Raw genomic sequence first — 20,330 nt, 5'->3', positions numbered from 1 at the left:
TCATGGGATATGGAAATGATGCCACTCCTGTCAGAAACATCTGAAATGTGACATTTAAGAGGACGACCATCACCCTGTTCGGTGGTTTCAGTCATTCACTGTGAGCGACATCACTGTCTTTAAATTGAGTACACATGCTTTATAGACTCACTGTACAATGTGAAGTACATGTATGTCACTGTGTGCTAAGGACCAGGCAGCATTGACTCACATTGCTTGCCCTCTAGGGGTTAAAGGGGAAATGACATCAGGATCGCCCATACTAGCTTGCTGGTACTGGGTGATAGTGCAGGTGATGCTGATCTAACAGTGTTTTTAATTGACATATTTTTAATTTAGAAGATATGTATGAAAATAGTAACTTGCAAATGGGTATTGGAGGCATTCCATAGTCTGTAGGTAAACTTATATGCCAGCCTGGTAGGTTGAATAAAAAATCTCTCTAATAAATTCACATAACCTTCCTCAGCAGTGATATAGCTGCTGTGTTCTGTGAGATCTGCTGAGGAAGGTTGTGCATACAGTTGCAAGAAAAAAGTATGTGAACCCTTTAGAATTATATGGATTTCTGCACAAATTGGTCATAAAATGTTATCTGATGTCATGAAATGTTATCTGATCTTCATTTAAATCACAACAATAGACAGTCACAGTCTGCTTAAACTAATAACACACAAATAAATAAATGTTACCATGTTTTTATTGAACACACCATGTAAACATTCACAGTGTAGGTGGAAAAAGTATGTGAACTCTTGGATTTAATAACTGGTTGAAACTTCTTTGGCAGCAATAACTTGAACCAAACATTTTCTGTAGTTGCAGATCAGACGTGCACAACGGTCAGGAGTAATTCTTGACCATTCCTCTTTACAGAACAGTTTCAGTTCAGCAATATTCTTGGGCTGTCTGGTGTGAATCACTTTCTTTGGGGCATGCCACAGCATCTCAATCGGGTTGAGGTCAGGACTCTGACTGGGCCAATCCAGAAGGCATATTTTCTTCTGTTTAAGCCATTCTGTTGTTGATTTACTTCTATGCTTTGGGTTGTTGTCCTGTTGCAACACCCATCTTCTGTTGAGCTTCAGCTGGTGGACAGATGGCCTTAAGTTCTCCAGCAAATTGTCTTGATAAACTTGGGAATTCCTTTTTCCCTTGATTATAGTAATCCGTCCAGGCCCTGACGCAGCAAAGCAGCCCCAAACCATGATGCCCCCACCACCATACTTCACAGTTGGGATGAGGTTCTGATGTTGGTGTGATGTGCCTCTTTTTCTCCAAACAACTCCACTTTGGTTTCATCTGTCCTCAGAATATTTTGCTAGTACTGCTGTGGGACATCCAGGTGCTCTTGTGCAAACTGTAAACGTGCAGCAATGTTTTTTTTTTTTTTTTTTTTTAATGCAGCGGCTTCCTCTGTGGTATCCTCCCATGAAATCCATTCTTGTTTAGTGTTTTGCGTATTGCAGATTCGCTAACAGGGGTGTTAGCATATGCTTGAGACTTTTGTAAGTCTTTAGCAAACATTCTAGGATTCTTCTTCACCTCATTGAGCAGGAAGTATTACTTTACTGAGAGAGTAGTGGATGCATGGAATAACCTTCCTTCAGAAGTGGTTGCTGCAAATACAGTGAAGGAGTTTAAGCATGCATGGGATAAGCATAAGGCTATCCTTCATATAAAATAGGGCCAGTGACTATTGATAGGATTCAGATTATTGGGCAGACTAGAGGGGCCAAATGGTTCTCATCTGCCGACACATTCTATGTTTCTATGTCTTTGCTGTGCTCTTGCAGTCATCTTTACAGGACGGCCACTCCTAGGGAGAGTAGCAGCAGTGCTTAACTTTCTCCATTTATTTCACAAATCTCTTTTTATTGATATAAAAGTAGAATAATAGAAAAAACATATTGGCCATTTAGAGTACATTGGTGGTGATGCATTACAGTACAGGGTATACATATGCATGCAATGTCATTGTTGGTAACTGCAAATCCAAATAATTATCATAATCAAAGGCCATCTATAATGTCATCGGAGTAAAGCAATACAGTAAGTAAACAAGAAAATAACAGTAGACCATTTCAGGATTGTTCCGGTCACACATGCTAAGTATATCAATATGTGGTTATTGTTAGGAGGGTCCTGGCATGTCTATAAAAACGGCTAAACCAGTTGAATTAACATGTTAAGAACAATTATCATGTGAGAGAGTGGCCAGGCCAGGGTGAGTAATATACAGGGGAACATTAAGATGGTGTGTGTGTGTGTGTGTGTGTGTGTGTGTGAGGGGGGGGGGGGGTGAGGTGTTGAGGATAATATGTGGGTTGTGTGTCATTACTGTTACCTAATGATCAATTAGTTTAGAAATGTTGCTAAGAAGATGTAGCAGTGTGGGGAAAGGCCTGAGTTTTATAAGCGAGCCATGGCTTCCAAATACGATCAAAGGTGTCATGGGTGTGGGAGTGCCAGCTTGTCAGTTCCTGCATGCAACATCTGGCTAATTTTGTCTAGCCATTGGTTGGTAGATGGTGGGGATGACTGTCTTCACAGCAAAGGTGTTAGAGTTTTAACAGCTACTAGCATATGTGTAAGTAGTGAATTAGCTGTTAGCCTGTAGGAGGCAGTGTTCAAACGTACCTACCCCCGCATTGCATCTCCAGCAAGACTTGTAAGCCCAAATCTAAATAAAGCTTCTGGAGTTTTGTACCACCTAGTAAGTAGTTTTAAGTGATTCTCTTTTAGTTTAATACAAAGCGGGAAACCATGTGAACACCGGAGCACAGACTGGCGCTGCTCGTCTGTTAAATCTAAACCTAATTCCTGTCCCCACGAGTGTACATATAAGGGGTGGTTACTGCCGCAGTCTCGGACCAAGTAATTATAAAACAGTGACCGCTTCAGTTTTCTTTGAGTTCCATGTATGTAGAGCTCGTCTATCCATGAAAGGGACTTGGCAATAGGGAACCTTCTCAAGAAAGTTATACACAACTGTCTTGCAGAAAAGGCGTGGAAAGGGGTGCAAGGGCGAGACCGCAGCAGAGACTGGAGCACCTCCTGTACTAGGGGGGGGGGGGGGGGGGGTGTCATCTGTGAGAAAGTCTGATATGGTACTATCTCCATTTACTGACAATTTCTTACCGTCGACTGATGGACAGCATTGATGAGCAACAGCTTTTAGAGATACTTTTATAACCCTTCCCAGCTTTATGCAGCTCAACAATTCTTAATTGTAGGTCTTCTTAGAGCTCTTTTATGCGAGGCATCATTTACATCAGGCAATGCTTCTTGTGAAAAGCAAACCCAGAACTGGTGGGTGTTTTTTTTTTTTTTTTTTATAGGGCAGGACAACTGTAACCAACACCTCCTATGTGATCTCATTAATTGGACTCCAGTTGGATGGCACCTCACTCCAATTAGCTCTTGGAGATGTCATTAGTCCAGGGGTTCACATACCTTTTCCACCTGCACTGTGAATGTTTACAGGGTGTGTTCAATAAAAACTTGGTAACATTTAATACTTTGTGTGTTATTAGTTTAAGCAGACTGTGATTGTCTATTGTGACTTAGATGAAGATCAGATCACATTTTATGACCAATTTGTGCAGAAATCCATATAATTCCAAAGGGTTCATATACTTTTTCTTGCAACTGTATTTATTAGGGGACATTCTTACAAACATATTAATTTGTGTATTAGTATTTTTGTACATATCTCCTAAATTGTCCAATGTATTTGATTTTTTTTTTTCACCCAAACTACTTAACACATCTGTTACATGGATACAAATATGACTCCAAGTATTCCAACATAACACCCTAGATATATGTATGAATTTAGTATGTATCGTATAGCACAAACCTGTTGGAGTGAGAGCCTCACATATTGGACACAGGGAGATACTTTGATATTGTTATTATCTATAATATACATTTACATTGATAACTTGTTTTTTTTTTTAGCTATCTTTCTGGGTTCATACCGTTTGCCTTATGAAGACATTAAAAAAATTATATTGGAAATTGATGAAACACATTTGACAGACTCCATGGTCCAGGTAAGGTTTGTTTATTTAACAAAATATTTTTTTCTATTTTTTATAAACTAGTTAGCAAACTTCAGTTTTATAAAAGTAGTTACTGTATAATAAAAAATATAATATTGTTTGTACAAACATATATATTGAATATTTAACAGCAGAAAAACTTGTATAAAGTAGTGCGATTAGCATTTGGTCAAAGTTAGCAATATGTAGGATACCACATATACTAGAGTATAAGCCGAGTTTTTCAGCCCCCCTCAGCTTATACTCGAGTGAATAAAAAAACGCTTCTGGCTTAGCTGTGAGGGGATGGGCCAGGCCATCCATCTTTGGCCATCTATGCTGCAGGGACCGTCTGGTGGGAAGGGATAGTCGTTCCAGGCTGTCCATCTTCACCGGGAGGCCCTCTTCTCCGCTCCGGGCCGAACTAGTGACGCTGCATTGATGCCACCGCGCAGGGATGTTCATGCGCAGGGACGTCACGGACGTCTGCTGCGCACGGACGTCGCTGCGCGTCGTCGTCAACGCAACGTCACTAGTCCGTGGCCGGCACGGAGTGGAGAAGAGGGCCTCCCGGTGAAGATGGACAGCCCGGAACGACTATCCCTTCCCACCGGGCAGTCCCTGCAGCATAGATGGCCGAAGATGGACGGCCCGGACCAGCTCACCCTTCCTTCCCACCGAGAAAGCAACAACTGGGGAGGAAAGTATAAAACAAAAGGGGTGTCTGGATGATGATGAAGGGATTGACAGGCAGTGATGATGAAGGGGGGGGGGGGTGATGACGAGGGTGATGATGACGGGTGTCTGGATGATGACGGGGCTGTTAATGATGGGGGTCTGGATGATGACATGGGTGGATGATGTATTTCCCACCCTAGGCTTATAGTGGAGTCAATAACTTTTCCTAGGTTTTTGGGGTGAAATTAAGGGCCTCGGCTTATATTCGGAACGGCTAAGAGTATATACGGTAACTGACTTTTTATTTTATGAATAGAATGAAAAACAACATCCAAATATACGCAGTAATATAAAACATCAACCCTATCAATGCATGTTCTAAAGAATTGGACAGATTTTGCCCATGGCAACCAATCACAGCCAAGTGGGCCATAGCATCTTAGAACAGCCCTTGTGTCAAAACCTAATTCATAATTATTTTGGATGCTTGTGCTAAACTTTGTGTATAGTGGTTTAACCAGGGAAAAATATATATCACAGTTAAAAATTGAAACAGGGTTCAGTTCTGATGGGTTGTGCCAGTATGTGCTGTCTGCCTAGCATTTAGAGTTCTAATAAATATTCTGTTATTTATTAAGTTTAAACTTCACTTTGGTCAGACAGGCATGAAAAACAAAGAAAGTACACCCTTTAGAATGTTGGGTTTTAGGTGTTGGGGCATAATAAAACTATATATATATATATATATATATATATATATATATATATATATATACACATACATATATATATATATATATATATATATATATATATATATATACACACACACACATACACACACATAAAACTCTATGCTAATAATAATGATAATAAAGGTCTTAACATTTGGTAAATTCAACCTCAGATGAATGACAAAACACTACATGATATTATGTCTTTGTTCAATCATAGGAAGTAACTGGTGACATTAATGCCTATGTAGATATATACCATCACATCCCTTTCTCATCCTCCACCCATATCCCTTCCCTCATCGATCTCCTCCCCTCCTTGGTTGAACTCTTGATGAACATGTATCTTTTTTCAACCATACAAACTGCATACTAATTACAAATATGAAGCCAAAATGGAAGAGCTCTGTGTGATAAACTAAGCACACCCCATAAATTAATAATTTATAAAACCAACTTTCACAGCAGTAATGTTAAGAAATGGTTTTCTGTATGAATTATGCCCAATTTTCTTTATGTTGCTTCAGTGCAGGTTTGTGGGTATTTAGTTTTGCACAGCTTTCTTAAAGGGGTACTCCACTGGAACCCTTTTTTTCTTTTTTTCAATCAACTGGTGCCAGAAAGTTAAACAGAGTTCTAAATTACTTTTATTAAAAATATTAATCATTCCAGTACTTATCAGCTGCTGTATGATCCACATGAATTTCATTTCTTTTTTAATTTCCTTTCTGTCTGACCACAGTGCTCTCTACTGGATAGGATTTCTATGGGGATTTGCTCCTACTCTGGACAGTTCCTAAAATGGACAGATGTGTCAGTAGAGAGCACTGTGGTCAGGCAGAAAGAAAGAAAAGAAAAACTTCCTGTGGAGCATACAGCAGCTAATAAGTACTGGAAGGATTAATATTTTTCAATAGAAGTAATTTACAAATATGTTTAACTTTCTGGCATCAGTTGATTTAAAAATAAAATGTTTTCCGGTGGTATAATCATTTAAAGTTCTGCCACAACATTTCAAATTGGATTGAGGTCTGACATGTGGACCATTGCAACACCTTTATTCTTTTATTTTTTTTAGCCATTCTGTTATAGATTTGCTGGTGAGTTTTGGATCATTGTCATGTTCCTTAATTCCTTGGTTGAACTTGATTGGATGTCTTTTTTCCATGATACTATCTATGTACAGTAATTACATGTTGCATGACCCAGTTTCGGCCATGCTTTAGATGTTACATAGATGGCCTCACATTTATTTTAGAATACTTTGGTATACATAAATGTTCATGGTGTGCTAATTAAACCCAAATCTCCAAATTCCCACCCCCCACCCCCCACACCACTACTATTCTTGAGACGTTGGAATGAAATGTTTGTACTGATATGCTGTGTTTGCGTTTTGCAAGTGGGGATGCTGTGCAATTTGGGCAAACATCTCCTCTTTTTTCAAGTGTATCCAAATTACATTGTTCCATAAGTCTTTTGGTTTGCTTAGATGCAACTTTGCCATCTTAAAAGGTACTTGTCACAGCAACCTGGCAGCAAGATATGTGTAAACTGACCGTACACAATCAGGAGTTGAAATGCTGAAATTCCCATGTGAAGTCTATGGGACTTCCGGTACTGCAACTCATGATTGCATCATGTGGGCTACGAGAATAATAGCAATTACCTTTTAAGCAGCACTGCCATGTTCTTAAGGAAAAATAGTTTTTTTCTGGCAACTCTCCCAAACAAGCCATACTTATTCAGTCTTTTTCTAATTGTACGGTCATCATCTTAAATATATAAAATACTGAATCCTGTAGAGTCTGAAGTGCAGATCCTGGGTTTTTTCTTGGAGCATTGCATGGTCTGACCTTAGGGTAAATTTGCTAGCATGTCCACTTTTTGCAAGATTGTCAACTAACTTGAAGAATTTTCTTTCTCACTGTGCATTCTGTACTTTTTGTAGTTTTTGAAAATGGCTGTTTAATCATTCCCAGGATGATCGGGAACAAAAATTGCTACTCTAAAGTCATTGATGATGTCCTTCCTCCTTGGCATTGTATTAACACACTTCTGAATCCTCCAGACCAGCAAACTGTCAAAACTTCTGCTTGATCACACTTGCTAATGATCTACTGTATATACCCGGGTATAAGCCGACCCGAATATAAGCCGAGGCCACTAATTTCACCCCAAAAACCCAGGACTCGACTATAAGCCTAGGGTGGGAAATACATCATCCCCCCATGTCATCATCCCCCCCCCTGTCATCAGCCAGATCCCCATAATTTACACCCCCGTTGTCATCACCCTGTCATCATCACCCTCGTCATCATCATCCCCCCCCCCCTCATCATCACCGCCTGTCAATCCCTTCAGTGGTCTTCAACCTGCGGACCTCCAGATGTTGCAAAACTACAACTCCCAGCATGCCCGGACAGGCGATTGGGAGTTGTAGTTTTGAAACATCTGGAGGTCCGCAGGTTGAAGACCACTGCGGCCTTCGTCATCATCCAGACCCCCCTTTAGTTTTCTATTCACCTCCCCTCTGTGGGAAGGAAAGGTGAGCTGGTCCGGGCCATCTATACTGCAGGGACCGTCCGGTGGGGAGGGTTAGTCGTTCCGGGCTGTCCATTTTCACTGGGAGGCCCTCTTCTCCGCTCCGGGCCCTGCCCCAGACTAGTGACGTTGCCTTGACGATGACGCACAGGGACGTCCCTGCACATGAACATCCCTGTGCCTCGTCGTCAAGGCATCGTCACTTGACAGACGGAGAGTTCACTCCAGTATAAGCCGAGGGGGGCGTTTTCAGCACAAAAAATTGTGCGGAAAAACTCGGCTTATACTCGAGTATATACTGTATTAAGGGCATTTGTTTAACAGCAAGCACCTGGCTGCTATTTAGCCTCTTAATTCACAACTTACAAATGGGGTGGGGGGTTGGGGAGCTGAGGGAACAGTAATGACTGTGCCGCAGGAGAAATAAAGAGGACTTAAATCACTGATCATATGAAGTCACACAAATGTCTCCTTGTGTGACGTCATGTTACATGACGTGTGGCATCCTGGGGAGAATCTTCTAAAATTAAGACTAACATTTATTGTGTTCTTTTTGCAGAACTTGATAAAAAATATGCCTGAACAAACACAATTAACTGCACTGGCTAAACTAAAGAATGAATATTGCAGCCTGTCAGAACCAGAACAATTCGGTGTTGTGGTGAGTTTTTTTTTTTTATGTATCTTCAACCTGTTCTTTACAATTTTCTATTTGAAATGAATTGTTGGATGACAAAATTGCATTTGTGACTCTATCAAGCTGAATAGGTTTAGCAGAGGATGAAGGAGATGTAAATCCACTCTAAAGCTAGACAGCCTTTTATAGCTATGAGATAAAAGGTGTTGAGATATACAGTATTATCCTGTGCTAATTCCCATAAATGGTTTTCAGCTAAAAGGTCACAGTGGGTAGAATTTATGTACAGTTGTATTTCTAAAATTATGTCATTATGACTGGGAAAATGTACAAAAGTAAGTTTCAATAAATGAGTGCTGAAGAAAATCATTCTTTCCTTTGCTCCTGAAGTTCTTTACACGGTCAGGGTGTGCAGCTTTATCCTTTGTGAATTTGCAAAAAGCTTGAACAGTTTTGTAGAGTTTTGTTCCTGAGATATTATAGTTTAGGAGACAGTAATTGTTTGCTGCAGTTTCTAGAGTGATTGTGTTATCATGGACTATGGGTTGTTGCTCTGAATGGTAAAATTTGGAACTCTAGTGCCCACATTGCAGCCCGAGGGTAACTAATAATACTTAAAGGGGTACTCCGCTCCTAGACATCTTATCCCCTATCCAAAGGTCAGGGTATAAGATGTCTGATCGCCGCGGTCCCGCTGCTGGGATCCCCGCTGCGGCACCCCGCTATCATTACAGCACAGAGCAAGTTCGCTCTGTGTGTAATGACGGGCGATACAGGGGACAGAGCAGCGTGACTTCATGGTTCTGCCCCTCGATACATCACGGCCCGACCCCTTAATGCAAGTCTATGGGAGGGGGCGTGACGACCGCCGCGCCCCCTCCCATCGACTTGTATTGAAAGGGGCGGACCGTGATGTCACGTAACGATGCTCCGGCCCCTGTATTGCCCTTCATTACGTGCAGAGCGAACTCGCTCTGTGCTGTAATGATAGAGCGATGCCGTAGCGGGGATCCCGGGGCTCCCCAGCAGCGGGACCGCGGCGATCTGACATCTTATCCCCTATCCTTTGGATAGGGGATAAGATGTCTAGGGGCGGAGTACCCCTTTAAAGAGGCACTGTCATTGTTAAAAACTTTTCATATATTGCAGGACTCATTATAATATGACATTTCACAATATACACCTGTTAACATGTTTTTTAATTTTCACCTGAAATTCAAGCTCAAAATAGCCACCACTAGGGGGTCACCTTTCTTTTAGCCTGACAGACTAGTCTAGATTTTACAGCATACTGGATACCAGCCGTAAAGCATACCGGTTTCCAGTATAGGAGATTTCTATTGTGTATGCAAAACTACAGATAAAGGATGTGTGGACATGCTGGGAGCTGTAGTTTTAAAACAGCTGGAGGCAACACTGCTCTAACATAGTTATTTACAAACATTGCAGCTTCAGTTGTTACTAAATTACAACTCCCAGCATGCTGAAATAGTCAAAGCTTTCTCGAACTCCTGAATGACAAAGAAGTTTATCAGACATTCAGGAGTCTGAAAGATGAATGACACACATAGTGACAGCTATGCTGATTATCATCCAGCTTTACTAAGAGAAGATAAAACAGATAGAACATGTATTAATAAAAATGCTGTACTTTTATAAAAAAAAAAATTATTGCACTACTTTTATAAAGATCTATTCTTATATTTATACATTTTATCCTGTTATGAATTCACCATAATGTCTTCTGATTACTGCAGGCAAGCTCCAAGTAGCTTCCTCTGACACATGACACAGCATAAAACCAGAGAGGAAAGGGTTACAGAGTAGAGAGTACTGATTGGCTGACTGCCCAGGCTTGCTCCTGTGAGGGAGACAGACTGATACGCCCCCTCCAGCCTGCACAATGAAAAAGTAACTCACCAGCAGATAAATGCTTATATCTCTGGATATATAGGTCCGAGACACATAAAAATTATATGCACATGATCAGGATTGGGTCCTGAGTAACATATCACTTTTTTTCTTTTTTTTGCACTATGACAGGTACGCTTTAAGTACTTTTTCTGCCTGCTTTGCGGTTCAGTACTGACTGACCTATTTTGCATTGATTCAGTCTTTTAGCTTTCTGCAATTTTTTTAATGCTGCTGCAACACATTAGATTCAGAAACTGACTGGCTATGTTCACGTTCTTCTAAATAAAAAAAATACAGGTTTACCTCCTCCCTATCAATTTGCATTCACTGCTGGCTAATGAGAATGGGAAAACAGAATTTTGTAATTTTTATTTTTTATTTTATAAAAGAGGAATAACTAAACTTTTACACCAAAATAAGTATTAAGACCCTTTGCTTTGACATTTGAAATGTAGTTCTGAAAGTCTATTTCTCTTTATCATCTCTGAGATGTTTCCACACCTTTATTGGAATCACTTGTAGTAAATTTAAGTGATTGGACATGATTTGGAAAGACACAGATCTGTCTATATAAGGTCTCACAGCTGACAATGCATATCAGAGGAAAAACCAAGCCATGAAAGGAAAATAACTGCCTGTAGCACTCAGACACACGATTGTGTGGTGGCACAAATCTGGAGAAGGGTACAAAAAACATTTCTGCTGCAATTTTCTGTTGAAAATTCCCAAATTCCCAAAAATGACTTCCATAGTGCTTAAATTAGGAGTGGATTTAATAAGAATTGAAAATATAATAAAAAGGCTTATATTCAGAGCACTGTGGCCCTCTTTTATCGGCCTTTAACCTCTTGGAGATGCAGGGCATACCTGTACGTCCTGCTCCCGCGATATAACGGGTTGGTCCCGGCGGCTAATGGTAGCCGGGACCCAGGGCTAATAGCGCGCATTACCGATCGTGGTGATGCGCACTACTAACCCTTTAGACGCGGCGATTAAAGTTGATCTCTGCATCTAAAATGTAAAAAAAAAAAAGCAATCCCGGCAGCTCAGTCGGGCTGATCAGGACCACGTTGGTGAAACCGCGGTGTCCCGATCAGCTAGGACGCAAACTGAGGGTCCCTTTTCTGTCTGTTGAGCGTCTGATCGGCAATTGATTGCTCCAAACCTGAAATCCTGGCTTGAGCAGTTGACTGCCGATAACACTGATCAATGCTATGACATAGCATTGAACAGTGCTGGTAATCAATGTAATGCATGTTATAGCTCCCTATGGGGCTATAACATTACAAAAAAAAAAAAAAGTATAAAAAAAAGAGTTTATAAATGTAATAAGTTTGATTCACCCACATATTCCCATTTTAAAAGAAAAAAAATGTTAATAAGAATAAACATATGTGGTATTACCGCAGGCGTAAATGTCCAAACTAAAAAAATATATTGTTGATTAAACCGCATGATCAATTGCGTACAAATAAAACATTCCAAAGTCCAAAATAGCGTATTTTTGGTCACTTTTTATACCTTCAAAAAAATTAATAAAAAGTGATCAAAAAGTCTGATGAAAACAATCATGGTACCAATAAAAACTTCAGATCACTGCACAAAATGTGAGCCCTCAAACATCCCCGTATGTGGGAAAAATAATGTTATAGGGGACAGGAGAGGATATTTTTAAACTTAAATAAAGATCAGGTGTAATTTTTTTACGAAAAATGCACTACATAGAAACGGAAGCCCCCAAAAGTTACAAAATGGCGTTTTTTTAATTATTTTTCCAATTTTGTCGCAGAATTTTTTTTTGTTTTGCCGTAGATCTTTGGGTAAAATGACTGATCTCATTACAAAGTACAGGGTGGGCCATTTATATGGATACACCTTAATAAAATTGGAATGGTTGGTGATATTAACTTCCTGTTTGTTGCACATTAGTATATGTTGGGGTTGGAAGCTTTTCAAAATGGGTGGTGACCATGGCAACCATTTTGAAGTTGGCCATTTTGAATCCAACTTTTGTTTTTTCAATAGGAAGAGGGTCATGTGACATATCAAACTTATTGGGAATTTCACAAGAAAAGCAATGATGAGCTTGGTTTCAACATAACTTTATTCGTTCATGAGTTATTTACAAGTTTGACCTCTTATAAAATGTGTTTAATGTGCTGCCCATTGTGTTGGATTGTCAATGCAACCCTCTTCTCCCACTCTTCACACACTGATAGCAACACCACAGGAGAAATGCTAGCACAGGCTTCCAGTATCCGTAGTTTAAGGTGCTGCACATCTCGTATCTTCACAGCATAGACAATTGCCTTCAGATGACCCAAAGATAAAAGTCTAAGGGGGTCAGATCGGGAGACCTTAGGGCCCTTCAACTGGCCCACGACGACCAATCCACTTTCCAGGAAACTGTTCATCTAGGAATGCTCGGACCTGACACCCATAATGTGGTGGTGCACCATCTTGCTGGAAAAACTAAGGGAACGTGCCAGCTTCAGTGCATAAAGAGGGAAACACATCATCATGTAGCATCTTTGCATATCCAGTGGCCTTGATGTTTCCATTGATGAAGAATGGCCCCACTATGTTTGTACCCCATATACCACACCATACCATCAATTTTTGTATTCCAACAGTCTTGGAGGGATCTATCCAATGTGGGTTAGTGTCAGACCAATAACGGTGGTTATGTTTGTTAACTTCACCATTCACATAAGTTTGAATCATCACTGAACAAAAGCTCCTTCGTAAACTGAAGGTCCTGTTCCAATTTTTGTTTTGCCCATTCTGCAAATTCAGTGTGCCGATCCGGGTCATCCTCGTTGAGATGCTGCAGTAGCTGGAGTTTTTATGGGTGCCATTTGTGAGTAGCTAATATCCGCCGAAGGGTTGTTCGACTAATGCCACTCTCCAGTGACATGCAGCAAGTGCTACGCTGTGGGCTCTTGCTAATTGAAGCTAGGACAGCCACTGATGTTTCTTCATTAGTGACAGATTTAATGCGTCCACATTTTGGCAAATCCAACACTGAACCAATTTCACGAAACTTAGCAAGCAGTTTGCTAACTGTATCATGGGAGATGGGTGGTCTCGTTGGGTGTCTTGCATTGAAATCTGCTGCAATGAACCGGATACTGCGTTCACACAACATAAACACAATTTACATCTGCTTCTTACATGTTAACCTTGATGACATGTCAAGGGCTGTAAACTAAGAGAAACTTGTAAATAACTCATGAAATAATAAATTTATGTTAAAACCAAGAACACCAGTGTTTTTCTTGCAAAATTCCCAATAAGTTTGATGTGTCACATGACCCTCTTCCTATTGAAAAAACTAAAGTTGGATTCAAAATGGCCGAATTAAAAATGGCTGCCATGGTCACCACCCATCTTGAAAAGTTTTACCCTCACATTTACTAATGTGCCACAAACAGGAAGTTAATATCACCAACCATTCACATGTTATTAAGGTGTATTCATATAAATGGCCCACCCTGTAGAATTGGTGGCGCAAAAAAAAAATCAACATTCTGAAAATGAATGTACCACCCCGGCTTCTGTACTTATTTTCCTGTGTTCCGACTCGCCTACCTCGTTCCTTCTTTCCGCTTGATTGCACTGGGCATATTGGTCTGTAGGAAAAAATATGGAGGTTTGGCTCTCCTGGATTGTCAGTCCTATAACTTTTCCGCTGTTTTGACCCGTATCCTGGACAGTTTCCATAACTGGAATCGGAAGCAATGGGTTGGCCTTGAGTCATCCAGTGCTCAGTTGGACCCCAGGGCACTTCTTTGACTCCCACAGGAGGAGCTTTCTAAATCAGTTGTTTCCTCACTGCCTTTTGTGATGGCCTTTATTGCCCTAATGTGCACCTCCTATCTTAGGCGCTCTCATGTTTCGGCCCCCGGATGGCCCTCCGTCTCCAGTGTTCGGTAATGTGGTCTTCCCTTCATCCCTCTCCACCCCCCTCTTTCCTGGGTAAGCGGTGACTGATGGGAGTTACATTTAGAGACATAATGGATGTGTCTAACCTGAAGCCACTTGAAATGATCCTGGAGGGTGGTGCCCTGTCTCCCACTGCCTCCTTTTAATATTCGCAACTGCACCACTTCTACTAGGCCTCTAAACTGACTCTGCAACTGCATCGCCTGTTGTCTCCTTTTGAATGTCTCTCTGCTTCCTCCTCAACTGTTTTTAGCCCGTTTAGTGTAATATTCAATCTCTTCTTGGATTCCTTCAGAGACTCGTAGCTCCCATTCAGGCAGGGCTGGAAATCAGCTATTGGTCGCTCGCTGTCGGATGAAGAGTGGGCGACGGCACTAACTGTGTCACAAAACTTCAGTTTCCTGCAAGGTACAGGAAACCAATTACAAACTTGTTACCAGATGGTACAGGGTGTCAGCTCTTCTCTCTCGCTTCCACCCATCTGTGCCAGATGTGTGCTGGAGTTTTGGAGTGCCAGGTGGGACGATCACCCATATTTGGCTGGAGTGCCCTTCTCTCTCTCCTTTCTGGTCCCAGGTCCTGGATTTCACTCACCTTATAACTGCGGTCCACTTGACCCTTGATTCTGTCTCTTCCCCTCCTCCCCCTTTTTCCATACCTCATGGAAGATTGTTCGTGTTGTTCGGACTTGTGATTTCTATTGCTGCAATATGTATGTGCTTAGGCTATTCTAAATGTTAACGTGTATCTCACTTGCACTCCTCTGACTTTGCTGTTATTTGCTCTTTACATTTATTTTTGGAAAATAAAATCCTTTCTAATTTAACAAATAAAATAAAAAAGGCTTATGTTTTTCCTCATCACTTAAAGCACTTCTGGTTTTGCCACAAAAATCTGCTTTGTAAACTGTTGTGGCCATTCCTTTTTGCCTCACCACCTGAGTGAGCAGGAGTTTGAATGGTTGGCGGTCAATTATGTGCTTTGCGTCTTTATTCAGTGACTATGGTACTGACCTAAAATAGCCAAATAAAGTGTTTGGTTATTTCCTTTGGCACTTCAGAAGTTCATGAAATAGTGATGTTCATGCAGAACCACTGTTGTATTCAAACTGTGACTGTGCAGTCAAGAAAAACTGAGGACCCCCAGTCTAGTGATTGATGAGGTTCCCAACATTCATGCTTTCAGCAATCATACATTTAACACCATACTCTGAATAAGGGATAAATGTTTGTCATGGGATAACCCCTTTAATGTGTTTAGTGTAAGAAACTCTATATGTTGTTGTTCTTAATATAATGTAAATATATAAAGAGCTTATAAAATCGATCAACCAGTATGATGTAGGTGAAAAGACAAGAAGACTAGCCCAAAGATTGGCCAAAAACAGTTAGAAAGTCTGCTTTTGTGTCTAGTATACGTTTACACGGACAAATTCTGAAGCAAGATTGGAGCAAGTTCCATGCTGTGAGTTAGAGCCACTGCAGAATTTCTCATGGAAAAGAAATGTCTGCTTACCCCTTCATACAAGGTAACCCCAGTATCGGATGGACCAGGTGCACAGGGCATAGTTGCCATAGACACGATGAGGTAGAGGAAAGTCCTTCCCACAAAAGGAAAACCAGCACTCCGATCCAGTTCTGTGAAATATAAAACTTGAATGTTTTATTAATCCATGTAAAAACATATATAAAAAATTGGGGAGGAATTAAAATAGAGCAACAACCGACATGTTTCGGGAAAAAAAACTGCTTTATCAAAGCATCAAGCACTTAAATCTTAGTGGGATCCACCCCAATCATATTTCCAGGAACTCGCACAGCTGATAATTAACCCTTCACTTGTCTCATATAGTTTCATTCCATCACAAATTGTCAGACAGAAAATATAAATAAATGAAAATATTGATGTGTAATGTTAATACTTTAGCAATCAGAATATGAAATGCAATCATAAATGAAGATTAGGAACAACAATTCAATAATAGTACATTATATCGGTACGATTATTCAATCCAGCCAGTGAACAATTCCTAACTTTACAATTCAAAAAGCTTCTCTAGCTAATAACTTGGTATAACAATTGGTACAATTGGTATAACCTCCAAAGTAAAAACATTATCTACATGACATTCTTTAAAGTGTCTCAACGCACCTGATAGCGCCCGGGTCTGACCACATGATGGACATCTGTTTCTGCAACATTGTACACTACCTTTATATACTAGCCAAGTGGTTTCTTTATGAGTTACAGGATTTCTAACAATAAAGCTTGGTGATATGAGATTACCAATGGTAGTATTTTTCTTGGCTACGAATTTGCAGCCCAACTTCAGAATAGTACTCAAGACAGGGTCTTTTTTCAAAATGGCAAAGTTGCTCCTAATGATATTTTTTATCTCATTATATTGTTGAGAAAAGGTGGTAGAAAAATAAAAACACCCTATGTTGTGTGTCATCATTAACATTATTCTCATCAAGGGAAGGTGGTCTTCTACGACTGTACAAAAAACAATTCCTATTTTTACTGGAAACAATATTTTCCGCTCTGTCTATAAGACCTAAGGGACAACCCCTGGCCAATAAACGGGAACAGATAACTCCACATTCTTCCTTAAAAGAAAATTCACTGAAGCAGAGTCTTCTCACCCTAAATCACTCACCCACTGGCAAATCCCTGATCGTGTGCTTCTCGTGTCCACTTCTGGTATGTAATAATGAATTGCCTGAACAGGATTTTCTATATAGACTAATGTGAATTTTGCCAGAAGATAGATCCAATTTAAAACACAGGTCCAGAAACACCATATCAAGGGGATGATAAATAAATGAAAAAAAAATGGTCTGAATTGCTGTTTAAATACTGAACAAAGGAATCAATGATAGATGAATCACATGGTCCCCACCACACTGCCAGGACGTTGTTGATATATAGAACGTACCAGGCGATGTGGTGGAGAAAAAGATTTTCTGTACTGTGCATGGATCTTTACTCCCACAGACCCATGTAGAGGTTGGCCAATGAGGGCAAGAATTTGGCCCCCATCGTACAACCCCTGGTCTGTAGGAGGAACGATCCATCAAAACAAAAATAATTGTTGGTAAGAAGAAAAAGGTTGCATCAAGAATATACTGTTGCAATATGATGTCATAAGTTTTGACGTGGTATTCCAATGCCCTTAAAGGAGTACTCCGCCCATAGACATCTTATCCCCTATCCAAAGGATAGGGAATAAGATGTCAAATCGCCAGGGTCCCCGCAGCGGCACCGCGCTATCATTACTGCACAGAGCGAGTTCGCACTGCGCATAATGACCGGTGATACAGGGGCCGGAGCATCGTGACATCATGTCTCCGCCCCCTCGTGACATCAGAAGGGGCGTAGCAATTACGTCACGCTGCTCCGTGCCCTGTATCACCCGTCATTACGCACAGAGCGATCTCAGCAGCGGGAACCCGGTGATCTGACATTTTATCCCCTTTCCTTTGGTTAGGGGATAATATGTCTAGGGGCAGAGTACCCCTTAAAGCCCTGTCATGAGGGATAACCCTATATAATGACATGATGTCGCAAGTGAGCTACACTAAGTCTGGTTCCTACTTAAAATCTTTCAAAGATACCAGGAGCTTTTTGGTATCTTGTTTGTCCCAGGGGTACTGGTAAGAAGAGGTTGTAGCAAACTGTCTAACCACATAGATAGTTTCTTGTTTACCAAACCTATCCCCAACACGATCGGTTGGAGAGGAGGTGGAAAAATATTTTTGTGTGTCTTGGGAAGACAGTGAAAAGTAGGACATATCGGTTGAGGGACAAACAGTTTCTGCAATGGAGTGAAGACTCCATTGAAGTCGGTGTTAGGCTGCTGCCCATTTTCAACCTTGAATAATCTGCTGTGAAAAACCCACCTCAGCTCAAACTCTGTGTGGGAGACTTGATTCAAACCTGTTTCTGCCTGTGTGAACATACCCTTACAGTAGAATTGGGTATGATGCCCAAGGTATATTGTAATATACTCTCTGAACTACCATATATACTCTAGTATAAGCCGAGTTTTTCAGCATGGTTTTTCGTGCTGAAAACACCCCCCTCGGCTTATACTCGGGTGAACTCTCTACCGATGGCTGTCCGGGCATGCTGGAAGTTGTAGTTTTGCAACATCTGGAGGTCCGCAGGTTGAAGACCACTGATGAAGGGATTGACAGGCAGTGATGATGAAGGGGGGGGGGGGGATAATGACGTTGGTCTGGATTTTTTGTGGTGAAATTAGGGGCCTCAGCTTATATTCGGATCAGCGTATACTCGAGTATATACGGTATATACTGTAATCTACAGTGTGCCTCTGTTCATAAGTAGTTTGCTCCAATTTGTTAATCTTGTAGAATATTTCTATGCTTATTCATTATTATTCCATGAAAAGTTAAAGTAATAAACTGTTGCCAGCTGACACCATTCATTTACCATTTCCCTGTGATATATCAGTGTCTTAAAATGCGTGTCCTGCTTCTTGTTAGGGAAGAGGAGTAGGAATACTACAAGGCAGGGAAAGTTTAGAGGTGCTTTCCCTCGATAACATTTTAAACATTCTGCCGGTGGCATTATGAATATTCTGATTCAAGGCAGGTTTTTTATTATCCACCAAAGTCTTGACGGTAAAGTTTTCTTTTTTGTCAGAGGTTCTGTTTCAACTCTTAATTCTGTGTCGGATAAATTTCAGTGAGAATAGACATTGTAGATGTGAAATGAGATGAGATCTGCACAAAGTTGTCCTTCATAATTACATCCCACACTAGGATTTTTATTTTGCTGGTATTTCTAGAATGGTTTAAAGCAGCAAATTATTATATAGCTATTTCATAAAATATATTCCTTTCTTTAATCAGATGAGCAGCGTGAAGAAGCTCATTCCACGTCTCAACGCAATTCTATTTCGCCTTCAATTTGAAGAGCAAGTAAACAACATCAAACCAGATATTATGGCTGTCAGTGAAGCATGTGAGGAGATAAAGAAAAGCAGGAGCTTTGCTAAACTGCTGGAGATCGTGTTACTCATAGGAAACTACATGAATGCTGGATCCCGAAATGCACAAACATTTGGATATAACCTAAGCTCTCTGTGCAAAGTGAGTGTTTCTTTACTAATGATGCTTATTTTTCAGGAGTTCTTTAGATTGCCTATATGAGTTTTTTAGCCTGCTCTCCGTTGCAGTGTTTTTATGTTCAGTAACCCTAATAGATGTACAAAAGTGTATTCTTAAAGGGGTACTCCACGAGAACTTTTTTTTTCTTTAATCAACTGATGCCAGAAAGTTAAACTGATTTGTAAATTACTTCTATTTAAATTACCTTCCAGTACTTATCAGCTGCTGTTTACTACATAGGAAGTTCTTTTCTTTTTGAATTTCCTTTCTGTCTAACCACAGTGCTCTCTGCTGACACCTCTGTCTATGTCAGGAACTGTTCAGAGCAGGCTAGGTCTGCTATGGGAATTTGCTTCTACTCTGAACAGTTCATTAAATGGACAGAGGTGCCAGCAGAGAGCACTGTTGTCAGACAGAAAGGAAATTCAAAAAAGAAAAGAACTTCCTCTGTAGCATATAGCAGCTGATAAGTACTGGAAGGATTAAGATTTTTAAATAGAAGCAATTTACAAATCTGTTTAACTTTCTGGCATCAGCTGATTAAATAATAAATTCCAGTGGACTACCCCTTGGATACAGGGGGCAGGATCTCAAATAAACAGGAAGGAAAGGTTGGTTGACAGTAGTTCTTTCTCCTGCCTGGTTCTCTGCAAGCCGGATGCAAGCTCAACTTTGCTAATAACTTTACTATTATTTT

General features: G+C 40.5%; 1 protein-coding gene and 1 long non-coding RNA gene across 3 annotated transcripts in view; one reads left to right on the top strand and one right to left on the bottom strand.

The window, feature by feature from the left end:
* DIAPH3 (diaphanous related formin 3) overlaps positions 1–20,330 on the top strand; it is an 882,879-nt gene that overhangs the window by 433,756 nt on the left and 428,793 nt on the right. The window contains exons 19-21 of the mRNA XM_056555485.1: positions 3,964–4,058; positions 8,562–8,663; positions 19,376–19,615. Of these exons, the coding sequence (XP_056411460.1) occupies positions 3,964–4,058; positions 8,562–8,663; positions 19,376–19,615 (437 nt within the window). The remainder of the gene's footprint in view (positions 1–3,963; positions 4,059–8,561; positions 8,664–19,375; positions 19,616–20,330) is intronic.
* LOC130355406 (uncharacterized) overlaps positions 1–20,330 on the bottom strand; it is a 160,632-nt gene that overhangs the window by 77,139 nt on the left and 63,163 nt on the right. The gene's annotated exons all lie outside the window — the stretch shown is intronic.

The sequence above is a fragment of the Hyla sarda genome, chromosome 2 (assembly GCF_029499605.1).
Source record: "Hyla sarda isolate aHylSar1 chromosome 2, aHylSar1.hap1, whole genome shotgun sequence".
Lineage (NCBI taxonomy): Eukaryota > Metazoa > Chordata > Amphibia > Anura > Hylidae > Hyla > Hyla sarda.
This window is presented reverse-complemented; position numbering and strand designations above follow the sequence as displayed.